The 17,637-nt window shown below is 40.5% G+C and overlaps 1 protein-coding gene across 2 annotated transcripts in view; it reads left to right on the top strand.

The window, feature by feature from the left end:
- ttyh2 (tweety family member 2) overlaps positions 1-17,637 on the top strand; it is a 107,656-nt gene that overhangs the window by 33,829 nt on the left and 56,190 nt on the right. For both annotated transcript variants that reach the window (XM_033611685.2, XM_033611684.2), the window contains exon 3: positions 13,313-13,424. In XM_033611685.2, coding sequence (XP_033467576.1) covers positions 13,313-13,424 — 112 coding nt within the window. The remainder of the gene's footprint in view (positions 1-13,312; positions 13,425-17,637) is intronic.

Raw genomic sequence — 17,637 nt, 5'->3', positions numbered from 1 at the left:
ATGAACCAAAACTGTTTTGGGAGTCTTACTTTGTTTTTGTCGACTTTAAAAGAAGTGTGTTTTACGATGATAAAATTGCTGTTTATTCAAATGGAGTCTGGTTTGTTTGGTGAAACTGATTTCAGGGCTGTTTCTGGTTAAACAAAAAGGATCTTTTCATTAACAAACAGGTCTGTCTCTGTAGGGATCCTTTCCATAATGCAGTCAGACACTTAAAATAACAATCTGAGCCTGTGAGTGGCAAAAACAAACACTTTAAGCGGACATTAATTGACGATACATGGTTGCTTATTAACATTACATCGTAGCCTGTTTTGCCACAGTTTGTTGCAGCCGGAGCAATTCCAAAAAAGTCCAAGTTGAAAAATACTGAAGTAACCCTTTAATTTATGACAAAACATCCCCTATTATAAACTCTTTTTATGTTCTTTATGCTTAAATCTTTATTTATAAAGTATCTAGTGACTTAAGCTGTCAGATAAATTTAATGAGACTACAATATTTCCCTCTGAAGTCCAGTGGAGTAGAAGCATCAAGTACTTTAGTACAGTACTTGAGTAAATGTACTGCCTGTAGGTCAGTCACACCAATGATCATATATTTGTGTCAGTGACGACGTCTGCTGAACACTATTTAATAAAGTGTAAATGATAAAAAGAAAGAAAAATAAAAGCTTATCCAACAGAGTTTTAAAAGGAAACATTTGAAATATTTAACCTCCTTAATTCAAAGCTAAACGCTGGTCGCTAAAAGCACGATGACAAACATCCTGTATGTCAAATTACCTTTGTATCACGGGCTGGAAGAACAGCACTAAAGCAGTAATCATACAACACTTAGCTTGATGTCACACACATTTATTCAGCGGTGGCAAATGGCTTCTGTTCCCACCCAGTCAACCAGTCTTCATTATGTGATATTTAATTATTCATGTGCAGTTTCTTAAAACGTAGAGCGACTCAAAAGTGGCAGTCCTTCCTCACATTAAAGATGTATGTTGCCAAATCAGAATTAGAAGAGAAAAAAAAAATACAGCTGCAACTCGAAGAAGCGAAGGACTGTGGGAGCTGTGGGAACTGTTGTGCAATGACATGCAGGATATTCACGTACAGTGCATTCATGTCTTGGTGCAGTTTGGTTTGACAGATTGGCTCAAGATGTTGGATGCGGTCTGAAGCCCTTATGAGTTGTTTGTCTGGGCGGTGGATTAGATTTTAAACCAATCTGCAAGAATTCTACCCTCTAAAGAAAATCATATCCATCTGTCTGGTCTTCACTTCCATGTAGCAGCTCGGGCTTCATGTGGGAACCTCTGTCATGTTAGATACTGTTAAAACGCCTAAAATATATCACGCAACTCAAAATTTGGTGTTTCATATATTTTTGCTCAATCGTAATCCCATTAGATTGACATGTTTTGGTCTGGGGTAGATTTAAAAAAAGTTTGCGTGGCCCAACTTGACAAGTTGTAAGACTTAATATTGAGAGATGAATGAAGTACGAGACACATCCTGTGGGAAATCAACTCTCCTTCAAGTGATGCCCAACTTTGATTATGTCCATCTAGTGGATATAGGAAGTGAATGCCCAGTGGGTTTTGAATCACGCTCGGGAACACTGAGGCTGGCTTCATTTTAATCTCATCAATCTAGATCCTCTTTTCAACCTCGCTTTACTCCTCACTTCCCGGAGTCCTCCTTCCTTTTACTTCCCTGTCCGCCCTCCCCTCTTCCCTCTATCTCTGCTTAAAGTCTTGCTGTCCTCCACTCTAATTATGTTTGACAGTGGCTGGAGCTGATACGCTGTGATGTCCATCCTAATTAACACTGGTGAAACCAGAGCAGATGTCACTCAGCTGCAGCCCTGCCCATGGTGTCGCACATTAACTGTGTAATTATACCCTACTGTAGCTGCTCACGCTGAGGACATCTGGACTGTAACAAAAGTACCAATAGCCTGTTTACTAGAATATAATCATGATACTTTACAGTTTAAAATATTACTTCTATCCAGAGCTGGAATACAGCACCAGCCACCAGCCAAATGCTTATAAAATATGCAAGTGGCTGCTGAATTTGCTGCACTCACCTGCCAAAAAAACAAAGGTAGGTTTTGGAATCCACAAGCCACAATGGCAGGTGAACAAAGAAGCTAATTTCCAACCTCACTACTTCAAATGCATGTTTACAAGTATAACAATTTAGGAAACAATAATCTAGAAGGTCCTGAATGTGCACAACAGGTTAATAGTGTCCTCAGTTCCTCCAATACAGTGTGCAAGATGTCCATCATCCGTAACATTAACTGTCAGTGGTTGGTCACAGTGGGATAAACATTCAATTTAATGAGGTTCAATTCAAAATACTTCATTCGTCCCTTAAGGGGCAATTTGAGGCAAGCATGTTTGCAAAAACAAAAAAACCCAAATAATTCATTCGCACACATACACCAATCTACAAATACAAAATATGGAAAGCAAAAATTTGAATTACACAAGGGTTAATGGCCGTGACCGATCCATAACTGGCCCACAATATCCAACACCACATTTGTAATTTGCAGAATAAAACTAGAGACCATATTGTGATGGGATCAGCCGCAATACCACACTCAGAAGTCGTCGAAATCCGGCGCTTGGGCAGTGACTTGTGGCATCAGACACTGACGAAAAAGCCGTCCTTTAACATCGGCATGATACGCAATGTTTTAGTTTAACAAATTCGGTGGCGTCAGGGGGAAACGCAGCGGGACAAGAACGAAAGTTAAGGTGGCGAAAGTCACAACAGGAAGGGTGTAAGGGCTGGTGGATGGGTCCAACAACCATCGAATTTCACCTGGGGGAGCGGTGTTTTTGTGCCCTAAGATTATAAAGCCAAACTCTGTTCTTTTTTCCTAAACCTAACCATATGCATTAATTTAGAGAGACTGTATATAAAATTAAAATTCCCGTGAAAAGTGTATTTTGAAAGAAGACAATGCATGTAACAGGCAGAACCTGACATGCCATTCCAGAACGTCAACAACCAACATCGATATGTGACGGGTCGGAGTAAGACTGTGTTGCCAATACAGCCAACATCCCAACTTAAAACAAATGTGAGCCTATGGCATAAGGTGGGAGGGCCAATGGCGTCTTCCCTACTTCCTACTCCCTACTTCTGGCACACTTGCTCAGCCCACTCACATCTTCAAACTTGGCCTTCGTTTTTATCTCAACTACACACCTGTAAAGTTTTGTGACTCGGTCTTGCACAGTTGTGATGCAGTTGTGATCATAGTGGTAAAATCTGTCCACAGAAAGGCAGACAGACATAAAGACACCTGGGAAACACTCGCTTCTGTGGTAGTTTCTGCTACAACTGCTGTCTCCAGGACCACATTTTGCCATGACGACACACACACACAGACTCCCAAGGTGAAAACAATACCAGCCGTTGTGACGTTGTCGCGGCTGGTAACAGAACTCTGTTTGTGTGACTTAACCCTGGCTCAGACTGCAGGAGTTGTCCCGACAATCAGAGGAGAAATCCAGTCTGGAACCTGGGTCCAAGATTATCTGATAATATGGGAGATTCCGTCTTAGGGTTCTTCCAGACCTAGAGTTGTCTTGCTTTGGTTTGAATCAGGGACTATTTTTGCTACAAAGTTGTATAATTGCCTAGAGTTGGTTTGTGTTCTCACGGCAGCATTTACAAGCGGACCAGATCAAATGCCTTGTGTGAGAAAGCTGCTCTTTATTGGTCAGAATTTCCATGTGGGAAAAATCCAGGAAGTAAAGCAAACGTTGAAGAAGAGTACACTTGCAAGATAAATGTGACACTTTCTAATGTCACAATGGAGGGACAACTACGCAGGTTGATTTTAGCGCTGCTCATCGTGGACTATATTGCTGTCATTGTTCATTTTAGTCAAACCATACAGTTTGAAAACGAGGCGCGGCTCCAACTAGAAAACAATGTTTTGATGCATTGGATGTGCTGAATGTGCATATTAAGGCAGTACAGGAGGAGGTGCACATTAATAATCCTCCAGGACTGTAACATGCTCATGTTTAACCCAAACAATGTGTCATGTGACTGCAGTTGGTTCAGATCCAGGTCGGAACACGTTCTCACCACAAACGAACCGCACCAGAGTTCATTTGACCACCTCTTCAAGAAGGTCTCAGTCCGGTTGTTTTGGTGCACACCTGAGTGTGATTGCTGTGTTCACACAACCGCACTTAGGGGGCAAATGAACCTGAGTTCGATTGAACCGAACCAAACAGGGCAGGTGTGAGAGCACCCTTGATAATTTCAATTTGTTTGATATATAGGAGTTAGAATCTGGATGATGGATGATTATATCAGTATGTAGCAGCTAATAAATCAATAAAATCTCAGTTCTTGTTGAAGAATAGACAGACTGTGTTGGACCCATCTCCCCAACCATTCTCTCATCCAGCCTCATTAAGCTCTCTGCTTTTGTTTTTCCTCAGTGCAGAGCATTATTTACATTATAGCAAGTTGTCACATCACGTCAGTCTCCATTTTGTTTACATCTGCTTCCCCCTGAGGTCACCTGAGGTGGTGCATTCATGCTCCCTCTGGCACAATAATCTTAATAACATCCTGTCGCGTGTGATGCACCAGTAGTTTTAAATCTTGTAGTGTGTGCGTGTCTGAGATAAGAGAGAGGAAAATCTGTGAACTTTCTCCTTATGTGCATGATGCAACCTGATTCCAAAATTGCTTCGGATTTTAAAACTCCTGAAGTCTAAGCCCAACTTTAAAATAGTTAAAAAGGACGTGTGTACGGTCATTAATAACACATTTTGAGGACTTTTCCTTATGATAGTCAGATGTAACACAGCAAATACATGAACATTTTATTTACTTTCAATTAAAGGTATAAAACGTTCTCAAATCTATTCCGAAAGATGTTTATTTAAAAAGGCAGCAGAGACACTGCACAGACTTGATCGCAGTGTCTTCACTGCTTATGTAAATAGATCATCACAAGTTATTCTCCTTTCCAGGACTCTTGAAATATTTATTTGTTTTTGTTTACTGTGGCAGGTATCTGTTGCCAATCGGAACGCGGAAATGAGAATGGAGGACACAATGAAAGGGAAAGAGAAGGAGAGGAAGGAAGAGAGCTGTCTGTTTACACAATATGAGTGTCTTCCATTGGATCCCATACAGAAACACTTTGGCTGGCACACAAGAAGCTTTTCATAGCGTGCCTACAGTATCACCAATAAAAGCACAGCAGCGGTTTGGTTTTAAAGCCCTCATTCACTTTTTTGGGGTCATGTATTTTTAGTAACTCACAATTTATAACTTCATCTCAGGCCTTAAATTGGCTATTTTGGAAGTTTTTCTGGCTCTGAAAATGGAGATATGCGCATGAAAATTTTAAAACGCAGCGACTTGTGTTTTATAATCTAGGCCTACTGCATATTTTTTTTTGGGTGGCCTTTGCTGAGACTTCAGGAGGGCAGAGTTGAATCTAAAATGTCTATATTTGTCATCTCAGGAGAGTCATTGCTGCCATTTAGGGGTAAAATCTAGAAAATTCAAACATGTCTGAGTCTATTAATAGTGGCCAAGGGCGGTTTTTCTTTCTGCTGCAAGCTGAAGCTTTTGGTTCCTTTTCTGAATTCCCCTCAATGTCTTTTATCCACGTTGTCATTTATCAACATGACAGTTTGGACTTCTGCTCAGTACATGCCCACTCCAATCTATGATATCCTTTCTCTTTGAGTCAGACCGCTGATATTTAAAGGAGCAGCACTAAGAGAAGTGGAAGGGTTAGAAAAAGAGCAATGTTCTCTCTCTTTACACACGCCTCCCTGCGCTCCAAGCTTCCTTATATTAATTAGATTCTACCCTTAAAATATTTGCACAGTTCAAAGAAGTCCATGTTTCTCGCGGCTACTTTTACCCAATACATTTTCTCTATTTAGACACACAGAGATGAAAGGAGAGAAACTCCTGTGGTATATTTTTATTTGTCTGTGATGTTCTTTGGTGGGAAACAATAAAAATTCCAACAAATAAAATGCACTAGCATATGCGTCATCATCAGTGGATTATTATTAAATGTGGGCGCATTAAGAAAGGCAAATCTTCTTTTATTTTTTCTGCTTTCTTCCTGTTTCGCTCTGTTTGTGCCATTGTCTTGCTTCCTGCTTTTGTGTCGTATCAGTGGTAGTAAACTGTCTGTCTCCCTGCCTACATGTATATTCAGTATACACTGCCTGCTGTCAGTCTGTCTCTTTTGGTCTGTCTGTATCTGTCACTCCCTGTCTTTCTCCAACGGATGCTTTTTTTCACGTCTGTTCTGTCTTAAATGTATCCCCACCCCCCTTTCCATTTCTCCCTGCCTCTCCCTGAGGGTTATGTTAAAACCTGCAGAGTGGGTGGTTTACCTGCAGGGGGTCAGTTAATGAGGCTCTGTCCTTGTTGTACTAATTAGGAAAATAGCCCCCATTGTTTTGCTCCACCTGCGCTCACTCAACATCAACCACCACGCTGCTGCACAGCTACAACAGCTCTGTTAGACTTGAGCGATTCCAGAGGAACGTTGCAGGAAGCATGGTTGACTGTGGATTTAAAGTCTCTCTTTTCTGCTTAACACTTATCCGGAGCATCAGGGAGGAGTCAGGGGAAGCCGCAAGGTTAAAGAGACTGCTCTCAAGTCTCAATTAGATTCTAGTTTTCCCATCCCTTTGGTACTGACCTGACCTGCCTCTGGCCTTCACCGGGAGCACATTTTGAGATGGGACAGTGCAGTGGTGGTTTATAGCAACCAGAGGGTACTTCTGCAGTTACATGCAGATACATGGAAAGATTGTAGAATAGAAATCACAAATTAAAACTAATTAGCAAATCAAAAATGACAGAGCCACCACGACAACTCTGTTCAATAAAAACTCACAGTATAAAGCCTCATCATGGTCTTAAGGCTTTTGTGACCACAGCTGAGGTGGATCTCGGAGTACATCAAGGTACAAAACATATCATTTTCTGTTGCCGGTCGGTGGCGCATATCTAGACCTAAGCATGTAGATGTCTTCAGCCCTGGACTCTAGTCAAACATAAAATTTGGGGCAGATTTGGCCATGTACAGTCAAGACCTACACCACTTCCTGTTCTGTGGCAAAACATGGAAATTCGACACCTCGCCACAGCCACGCCATTTGACCAAAACTCAAAAGCTTCACAATTTACCATTGCCAAGGTCTTAAAATTGTACTGACCAAATTTGAAGTCAATCTGGTGACATCTCTAGGAGAAGTTTGTTGAAGTATAGCACCTGGAAATGTAAAAAAAAAAAAAAAGAAAAGAAAAGGCCAAAAATCGCACAGTAAATTCAAAATGAATGACTTTTTTATTTTTTTAATTGTGTACATCTAGGTCAGAAGTACTGTGAGGGCTGTTTCTTTGAAATTTTGAAGGGGATGCAATCAAGCCATTTTGTTGCAGCCAAGCATGAGAACCATAATACATCAAGTTTTTTTTACAGTTCTGATGTGTTTGCAAAGTAAGTTTTTGAGCATCTTTAGCCCCTAAAAAATGCAATTGATTTGAAGGACGAATGATAATCCATAGCAATTTCAATAGGGTCCTCACACCAGTTAGTCTAGCTTAACGTAATAGATACACAGTTGAAAAGGTTAGCTATACTGGTAAACAGATGAAGTAGTTAGCATTATGTAACTAGTAAACAATGGATAAAGCTGAAATAGTTTGCCTAGCTTTGGTAGTAGATAAGAAGTCAAAATAGTTAGCTTATGGTGATGGATAAACAATTGAAATAGTTAGCTTAATGTAATTGATAAATAGTTTGAAAAGCTTAAAGTAATAGATAAACAGCTGAAATAATTAGCCTAAAGTATTGGATAAACAGTCTAGCTTAAGGTAACTGATTAACAGTTAAAATAATTAGCTTAATGTAATGGATTCGTTTAGATAGCTTAAAGTAATGGATAAACAGCTGAAATAGTTAGCGTAACTTAAAGTAATGGACAAACAGTGGTAATAGTTAGCCTAGCTTAAGGTAATTGATAAATAGTTGTAATAGTTAGCATTACGTAACTAGTAAACAGTGGATAAAGCTGAAATAGTTAGCCTGTTTTTGGTAATAGATAAGTCCAAATAGTTAGCTTAAGGTAATTGATAAACAGTTGAAAATATTTAACTTAATGTAATGGATAAATAGTTTTAATAGCTAACAGAAATAGATAAACAGCTGAAATAGTTAGCCTGGCTTAAAGTAATGGATAAACAGTTTTAATAGTTAGCATAGCTTAAAGTAATGGATAAACAGTTGAAAATGTTAACTTAGCCTAAGGTAATGGATGAACAGTTTAAATTGTTTAGAGTAATGGATAAAAAGCTGAGATAGTTAGCCTAGCTTTAGGTAATTGATAAACAGTTGAAATAGTGTAGCTTAAAGTAATGGATAAATAGTTGAAAATGTTAGCTTAGCCAAAGGTAATGGATAAACAGTTTAAAGTGTGTAGAGTAATGGATAAAAAGCTGAGATAGTTAGCCTAGCTTAAAGTAATGGATAAACAGATGTAATAGTTAGCGTAGCTTTAAGTAATGGGTAAACAGTTGAAAATGTTAGCTTAGCTTAAGGTAATGGATAAACAAATTGTTTAGAGTAATGGATAAAAAGCTGAGATAGTTAGCCTAGCTTTAGGTAATTGATAAACAGTGGAAATAGTTAGCCTATTGTATGGAATAATAGTTAGCGTAGCTTTAAGTAATGGGTAAACAGTTGAAAATGTTAGCTTAGCTTAAAGTAATGGATAAACAGTTTTTAGCTTTAAGTAATAGATAAACAGTTGAAATGGTTAACCTAGCTTAAAGTAGTTGACAAATAGCTGAAATAGTTAGCTTAAAGTAGTTGACAAACAGCTGAAATAGTTAGCTTTAAGTAATACATAAACAGCTGAAATAGTTAGCTAAATGAACTGGATAAATAGCTGAAAGATATAACCAACCTAAAGTAATAGATAAACAACTGAAATAGCTGGCCTAGCTTACGGTAATGCATAAACAGTTAAAGTTATCTTAAATTATGGATAAACAGTTGAAATCGTTAGCTTAAAGTTCTAGATAAAAACTTGAAATAGCTAAAAGTAAATGGATACATGGTTGATATAAATTGTGAGATAGCTTTAAGTGGATGTGACAATTAAGAGATCAAGGAAATCTGTATTGATATTTTATGGTTTATTAGATAAGTTAAAAGGCAACCACACTCATAAAACCTTGTAGAATTGATGTGGTCATAAAATATTGATCTGTAATTAATTATCAAGTCAAATAGCCATGCTTGACTCCAGGGAACGGATCCCAGCTAACCCCTTCCTTCTCTACTTTATACAACTGGCATCGATTATCAGATAATGTAGTGAGTTCAAAACTGAGGTGTCAGTGTATGAGGTAGCTACACCCATTGTAATTCAACACCTTAAATATAATGCATTATAGCTACACAACTACAGCTTCCAAAATAACCACACACAGACAGGCCATTTGTTAAAGGAAAAACCTGAATAAATGAGAAGGCAACGAATGCATATTTTGCATATAAAGCATGAGGGTTTCTAAATTATGTCAGCCATGTACTACACAGTCATCAGATTCCTACCCAGTTAATCCCATAGGGGAGATTTTGGAGCATTCTCATCAAAACACCAAATGAGGCATAATGGTGTTCATCCATCTAATAGAGTGTCAGACACTTGGAGAATCTCTGCCAGGGTCTTTGAAGGAGCAAACTGCTCTGGCGGCTCATGGTGGCCAAACACCTCTTACTAAGACACATGGGTTTTTCCTTCAATTTGTCACCCACATTCAGCTGAATCAACATTTCATAAAAGTGGGATTTACTGCCGGGCTATTGAAAGCTAGGTGTATTTCATAAACCGGTGACTCGGTGTATGAAGAGTTCCCCCAGGAAATATGTCAGCAGAGGTGCTATGGTATGTCATCCCCTGAGTCATACAGATCCTGACCACATCTCATCTTATGATCAATTTAGTGTGATGTGTGACTGTGTGATGGACTAATCAAAAGCATACTCATTACAGTAACTTTGCTTTGTCATTTAGTGACATGTTTTCCTTGAAGCTTAATGTTTAGTTCCATAAAAGGGTAAAATTCCTCTCTGACATAATCGTCTTTGCAAAAGATTCTTGTCCAGTGCCATCAGATTATGTTGTGAGACATTATGTATCTACGTCTAATTCACTTGCTGGGCTTATGTAGGGAGTGATTTTACACCGGCTGCTTTCAAATCTCAACAACGAACAATGCTACAGCACTTTGGGGACAAAAGAAGCTCAGAGACTACTTAAGAGTGTGCGTTTATGTTGCTGCTTATTATGTTTTGTGCGGATGCTCCAGCCGAACAAGTGAAATCCTCGGATGACTGAATATATAAAGGAAGCGGTTTCAATTTATGCGCACACACATTCCAAAACTCTGTAATGTATAATTTCTGGTTTAAAGAGTGTTGTTTACATAAAAGAACACAGAGATCCAAAGAGTTTGTTGCAGCTACAGTGCTCTATAGATACAGCATATATATTTTGCCTCCTGTAGTAAATACTGTAGGGTTCCCAACTTGGTACTTCTAAAGGCACGGACTAAATTACATCTGTTCTGCCAAGTATTGATTCATGTTCAATTGATCGGTGCCAAATTTCGGTACCTGGGAGCACAATGTGTGGGTAGGCAGACAACTATAGGAGATGGAAACAGAGGGAAAAGTTAGCAGTGAAGTTGTCTAGTGGTAGTAAATGTACAGTCAAGGGTACAGTTTGTCCATGAATAAACACTGCAGCTCCTCAGTACCCAAGAAGTCGCCGTCTCTCGCTTCCCAGCTGCAGGGCAGAAGTGAAAGAAGACTGTGCTGCTCTCCGGCTCTGTCCAAAGACAGCACTGCTCTGCCTGTGTTGCAAAATGCATATTTTTTTCAGTGCCTTTCTATTGGACATCAACTTTGCGTAAAATAGACTTGAAGAGTAAATTAAAGCTTCAGGTTGCGATTACTGCTGTGAGACGTAGCTGTGACATGAGCCTGCACAGAGCTGGTGTAGACAGCTGTATAGAAGGAGGCCTATACCACATGTTACTCTTCCACTATATTGAGGAACAGAGGTGTCAGGATGAGCTAGGGAGGTCACCACATGGAGCCTTCAGATAATAGCTTCTTTTCAGGCTTCTGATTGGCCAACATCTTCTTCTTCACATGACTTTAGGGTTAAGGTTATATCGCTGCATGTGGGATTGGCATGTCCTTCACAGCGCTTCAGTTGTGTTCATTGGTTCTCATTGAGACACAGTTCTTTTTTACAACAGTGCATGTGTGGATTTATATTAAGAACGAAGGACGGAAAAACCTTGTTTTCAGAACCACCCATATGTGTGGAGTAGACCTAAAAGAAGAACGTATCTGTTGCATGAGACATGCAAGTAAAAAAGGTGTCTGATACGCTTATGGCGTAGACATGAAGGGTAGCGGCAAGCCAAAAGCAGTCATATTTGTGGTTACAGTTTTCAAAACGACACAGACAATGCTGGCTTTGTAATGCAAAGCTGGCCAAGGCAACACGTCTTTGGATTGTTTGTTTTCAACTGAAATTACATTTTTGTTATGACAGAGACAGGTAAGTGTTGAAAAAAAAAAGTTTAAATGTGAATGGTACCCAACCACAGCTGGGCTCCGTGATACGAAGGAAATCAAATATCACAATATTTTTTACCAAATATCTGGATATTGATATTGCAACAATATTGTAAGGTTGACTGTTGGTGCTTTCACAAAATATTTGCACAATGACATCATTGATACATAGCCTAACCATCAATAACGCAAATAACAGAAGAGCTTGAACAGTCTGGTAAGTTCAGAAAATTACATCACGTTACTGTAATGCAGTCTCTAAAGCAGGAAAAACAACACTTAGTATATCCTCCTGAGACCCTGTGTCCTCATACGAAGACATCACATTTTAGGTTTCCTGCCCTTATACTTTATTCTACTTAACTCAGACCTGTTGTCCTCATTCGTGGACACTTCTTGTGCCATCTAGTGGTAGTAAGAGCACAATACACTGATCCATGTAAAAACAAGATGGCAGTCATCTCTGCCAAGTCAGTCTGCAGCCCATCTGGACACAAAAGTTGACAAAGTCCAAAACCTGATCACATTTTATGGTTGAAACTTGTTTATTTATGTATAATAATGTTTGTAGTTTGACATGGCAACAAATTTGACCAATTTTAGCAACAGTAACACGATGAGACACTGTTAATGAGGAAGTACTCATTTGAGGACATTGGGACTTTATTATCATTGACAATATTTATTTTTCCATACTATCAGGTCCTACTGATCCCAAATACCTAGGAGGAATTAAAAATGCAAACCAAACAAAAGTTTGTGTCTCAGGAGGATATTACGATATCCAAAACTCAGACGATATCTACTCACAGATCACAGATATCATTATATCCATCTATTGCCCACTTCTAGTAGTAAACCAGTCAGTTCTAAGGTTGGCATAACTGTGTCCATGAAGAGCAGGTTTTCCGCACAGAGATTTCAGTTTCACTTTCTTTGTTTTTCTTAAAGCTATGTTCAAAAGGGAAAAGAGGTGAGACAGTGTTTGAGTCGAACGTGCTGATGCAGCAGAGAAACATTTTACAGGAGAAGCGCGAACTCTGAATGAATCTAATTTTACTTCTCCCACAACTCTAATTGTGTGTGAAGTCTCCAAGATGCTCCCCAAAGACACACAGAGACAGCAACTTTCCAATCCACTGTCATTCATTCTGTCTGGATGTCTGCCTTCACCTTGACAATTAACTATTGAATAGAGAAAATAACATTTCCATCTCCTTTCAGGGATCGTCCCAAAGTGCCTCATTACCTTTGCATTCTTTCCTGTTTATGCACAAAGTCAGGGTTGATGGAGAAATTGATGATACTGCTTTATGATAATGCCCAAATGCCAGGGCGAATAGGAGGGCATGAAATATTCATAACATGTTGTGTAGGTGCTGTTTGCTGTTGTGCCACACTCTTTGTAGGAAGTATATGTCTATCCCAGGAGTCCATTTTTAGGTTGCATTAACTTTTTAATTCACCAAAGGTCCTAATGATGACGGACGAACTTCTGTGACTGAAAAGGACATCACCTCTGACACGCAGGATTCACAAGCTGAGCAGCGCTGATGTAGCTCTCTGCTCCTCTCATTCATTTATCAAAGGCTTACCTGTCCCTCCCTGCCTCTTCTCTCTGCAGCATCGCAGTGGGTGTGGGTTTCTATGGCAACAGCGAGACCAATGACGGCGTATACCAGTTGACCTACTCCCTGTACAATGCCAATCACACACTGGGCGGCGTGGACAGTCTGGTAAGTGAAACACTAGTGTCATATGATGAATGTCTCCTCCACATAAACACATGTGCCTCATCATGTATGTATGAAGTTAGCGGCATCGTGCTTTTAAAAAGCAAACCGAAAACATTCAGTTCAGCCTGCGCTATTTCATAAGACACAGTTCATAGATGAGAGAGTCGTCGAGCTGGAAACAAACAGCTCTGAGTGAAGGCTTCAGAAATGCTGGTTCACACACACAAACACACACGCAGGAGGAGGAAAGCCCAGAGGACTCAATTTAGTATGCCTTTAAATGTTTTTATAGTCTTTTTATGGCTTTTTACCGCAACACACAAATTGACAGCCTTTCCACGCAAAAACTCTTCCCAGGCAGACAACTCACACACACACACACAGACACACACACTCCCCCTCCCTGCTCCACCTTCTCCCAGCCGCCGTGGCCTCGGCAGAAACAAAGCATCGCCCTGTGTCTTTCTTGTGCTCTCTTTAGCACAGTATGTGTGCATGATACTCTTCTATTTTTATCTGCCTCAGTTCCCATCACACAGACGCCCAAATGTAGCTCGCTGTTTCACAAATTTCACACTAATGACAAGGCGTTTTTTTCCTTTCAGTCAAGAAGTCAAAACAGTTGGATGTTTTCTCCCTGTTGATTTTTTTCCTCACCGATGTTTTTTAAAAGTTGTTTTTTTTAAGTAATATTAGAGTTAATTACCTGTCAGCACTATTAGTGAAAGAACTTGGCAATTTAGCTCGGCTATCCACAGTATTGTGCCGTCGTCTGAGCGGTACACTCGAGACTTCGGCTTTAGTCAGACTAATTTCACAAAAGTGATAATTAGAGTCAACTTAGAATTTACTTCCAAAAATCCAGTTCAGCGAATACTTTGTCGATTTTCAACCTCCTTTGTATCATAACAATGTGGGTAGTACACTTTATTAGATACACCTGTTCAACTGCTCATTAACACAAATAGCTAATCAGCCAATCACGTGGCAGCATCTCAATGCATTTAGGCATGTAGACATGCTGAAGACGACCTGCTGAAGTTCAAACTGAGCATCAGAATGGGGAAGAAAGGTGATTTAAGTGTCTTTGAACGTGGCATGATTGATGGTGCCAGACGGGCTGGTCTGAGTATTTACTGAGATTTCCACACACAACCATCTCTAGGGTTTACAGAGGATGGTCCCACAAAGAGAAAATATCCAGTGAGCCAAAATGCCTTGTTGATGCCAGAGGTCAGAGGAGAATGGCCAGACTGGTTCAAGATGATAGAAAGGCAACAGGAAGTCAAATAACCACTGGTTCCAACCAAGGTCTGCAGAAGACCATCTCTGAACCAGCAACACGTCCAACCTTGAAGCAGATGGGCTACAGCGGCAGAAGACCACACCAGGTGGCACTCCTGTCAGCTAACAACAGGAAACTGAGGCTACAGTTCACACAGGCTCACCAAAACTGGACAATAGAAGATTGGAAAAACGTTGCCTGGTCTGATGAGTCTGGATTTCTGCTGCCACATTCAGATGGTAGGGTCAGAATTTGGTGTAAACAACATGAAAGCATGGATCCATCCTGCCTTGTATCAATGGTTCAGGCTGCTGGTGGTGGTGTAATGGTGTGGGGGAGATTTTCTTGGCACACTTTGGGCCCCTTAGTACCAACTGAGCATGGTTTAATAGAAGCGAATCAAGAGAGACCCGGCCTTCTCTCTGTCTCAGCACTAATAGAATATAAACCAAGATTCTGTCACTGTATTGCAAATTTCTCAAGAGTTGTGTAGACTGGCCAGGGTTGGATATCAGTACTCTGTACTTTTAAGGGTACCCACCAAATTACATCAGTACTACCAAGTACCAAGCACATCTGGGTGAGAACACTGGGTTTTGACAAGAGGCGCAAGTGCTGCAAAGCGCCCGAAGGAGGCACCCCAAAGCCTGGAAGTGACCAATGCCACTTGGTCGGCTCCATCAGCCACTCCGCTCTCGGCTTCCCAGCAAGCTAAAACTATCACTGCAGCACCGATCTGATGCAGTAGTTTTAGCGTCTGGTCTCTTTTGTTTCCTGTATTATTTTAGTTGTAGCCTAGCATTCCTGCTAGATGAGCAGACACGCATACACACAAAAGCAGACAGACAGAGACAGAAGATTAGCTGTGTGATTAGAAAAGAGCAGAGGAGCAGAACTGCGCTTCAGTCTACAACTACACCCCAGCAGCTTGTTCAGAAATTAAATTCTTGTTATTACAGAGACTGTTAAGTACCAAAAAAAATACCAATGGGTACCAGTACCAAATTCCAGGTACTGAAACCAAACTCTGTCAGTAATGATTGAAATATAAATGGTACCCAACCCAACTCAAGACTGTATTTGAGACTTGTACAGATTAATTTAAAACTTTTAAAGACTGACTTGAGGCTTGTAAAGTTTCACTTGTGACTTTCCTTGAATAAATAATGTGTTTTTTCCGATATGGTGTTGGTAAACATCAACTGTGTGTTGTTGCCTCAGCGGTGTGTGAGCAGCAGTGGTCCAGTGACGGTGTCAGCGTGGGCAGAGACCCCGGGTGCCTTGCTGTCGAAGAGTAGGGATTAAGTGTCCATCTGTGTTAATGGAGATTAATGTGGTGGTATGTGAGCCACTTAGCATGGTGACTCGACGTGGCCTCGGTAACAAACACTTTGCTGAGAGCGCACAGCTCTATGTTAGAACTTCTTCTGCCGAGGATGAGGGAAAACAATCTCAGATATTAATGGAGAGCTGCTGTCTGGCTCCAATTGATGCGCTTAATAAATTATTTAAACTGGGAACATGTAAGAACTCTGTGATTAGTGATGTTGGAAGATCAGTGGAGCTGCTGTAGATTGTCAGTTGGGATTAGCTCTCACATGACGCTATGTTAGCCCTTTTGATTTACTCCATTTAATCGATATGACCACGTTAAGCCTGTATCACCTTAACACAGAGGCATAGATACATCTCTTTGTCACGTCTAGATTGCATGAATTGCTCTCTGATTGCCCCCTGTTATTCTTGTAAAGCACTTAGCCACGTTCATTTCTCAAAGTCATATTAGCAAGAGGGGAGAAATCATTAACATATAGCTCATCTGAAAGCTTGTCAGCGCGTCCCTCTGGGATGTGTGAACTCGTGCAAACATATAATTGGACATGGTGGCCTTTATTTTAGCAGCTTAGGCGCGCAAGTGTGCTCATGTGTGTGTGTGGATGAGTGAGTTCATTGCACGCAGCTATAGACTGTTAAGGAGTCTCGTTCTCGGGTAAGACAAAGAGCCCAGTGTGCCACACACAGTTCCCAGTCTCCCCCCACCTAATCAACCATGAGCATGAGAGACAAAGCCGTTTGATGGGGAAGAACAAGGAGCAATGCTGGCCTGTCTGATTGGCAGAGTCGGGATTGAAATCTGTATTGAAATCAGTGACAATGAAGGCCTCACTGCCCTTTGGCCCACACAAATGCCTTTTAGCCCAGCTCCGAGAGAGTTTAGAAGTGAGTTCACTTCTAAAGACTCGGTATATAAGCGAGGAGAGGAAGGAAGTTAGACTCATTATCACTAGATGCTTTTTTCTCGGCTACTGTTGAGACCTTGATTAGTTACGGTCTGGAATATATGCATATGATGTGTTTATGAACACACACACACACACACACAGGAACTCTCTTAGCAACAAAACACTTGCATACTAACAGAGGAACAATTTACTTTTTAAACAGAGATGCAAAAACCCATCAACAGGGCTGTTGAATCTGGGAAGTGGCCAACCTGGATGCTTCATCTGTGCTGTAATGGGACTGATGTGACATTTGAAGTATTTAGCCACACTAATAATAACTCTATTGTTTGGAGATGGGTGTTGTGAGAGTGTTTGGCAGCCAGCAGTCACCCAGCGGACTGGGTCGATGTCTGGGTCACTCACTTAGCATTTGGCCGGAGCTCAAACACGGTTTGGAAGTTGGCCCACTACATAATTACAAACATGCCTATTTCAACAGCATTTTCATAATTAGAGTTTATTTGAGAATGTGAAGGAATGATTTTTGTGTTTTGGAGAGAGTTGAAACGTAATGAATGTTATGATAAATGTTCCCAGCACTCTTGATATTTAACCTGCTTCACTTTATTGTGGGAGGAAACCTGCACCAAAAACTCCACACAGACGGTCCCAGTTGGCTCAGGTGGAGTTCAGACCTTCCTGC

Source organism: Epinephelus lanceolatus, chromosome 21 (genome assembly GCF_041903045.1).
Source record: "Epinephelus lanceolatus isolate andai-2023 chromosome 21, ASM4190304v1, whole genome shotgun sequence".
NCBI lineage: Eukaryota > Metazoa > Chordata > Actinopteri > Perciformes > Serranidae > Epinephelus > Epinephelus lanceolatus.
Note: the sequence above shows the minus strand (reverse complement) of the source record. Positions and strands in the feature narration are given on the sequence as shown.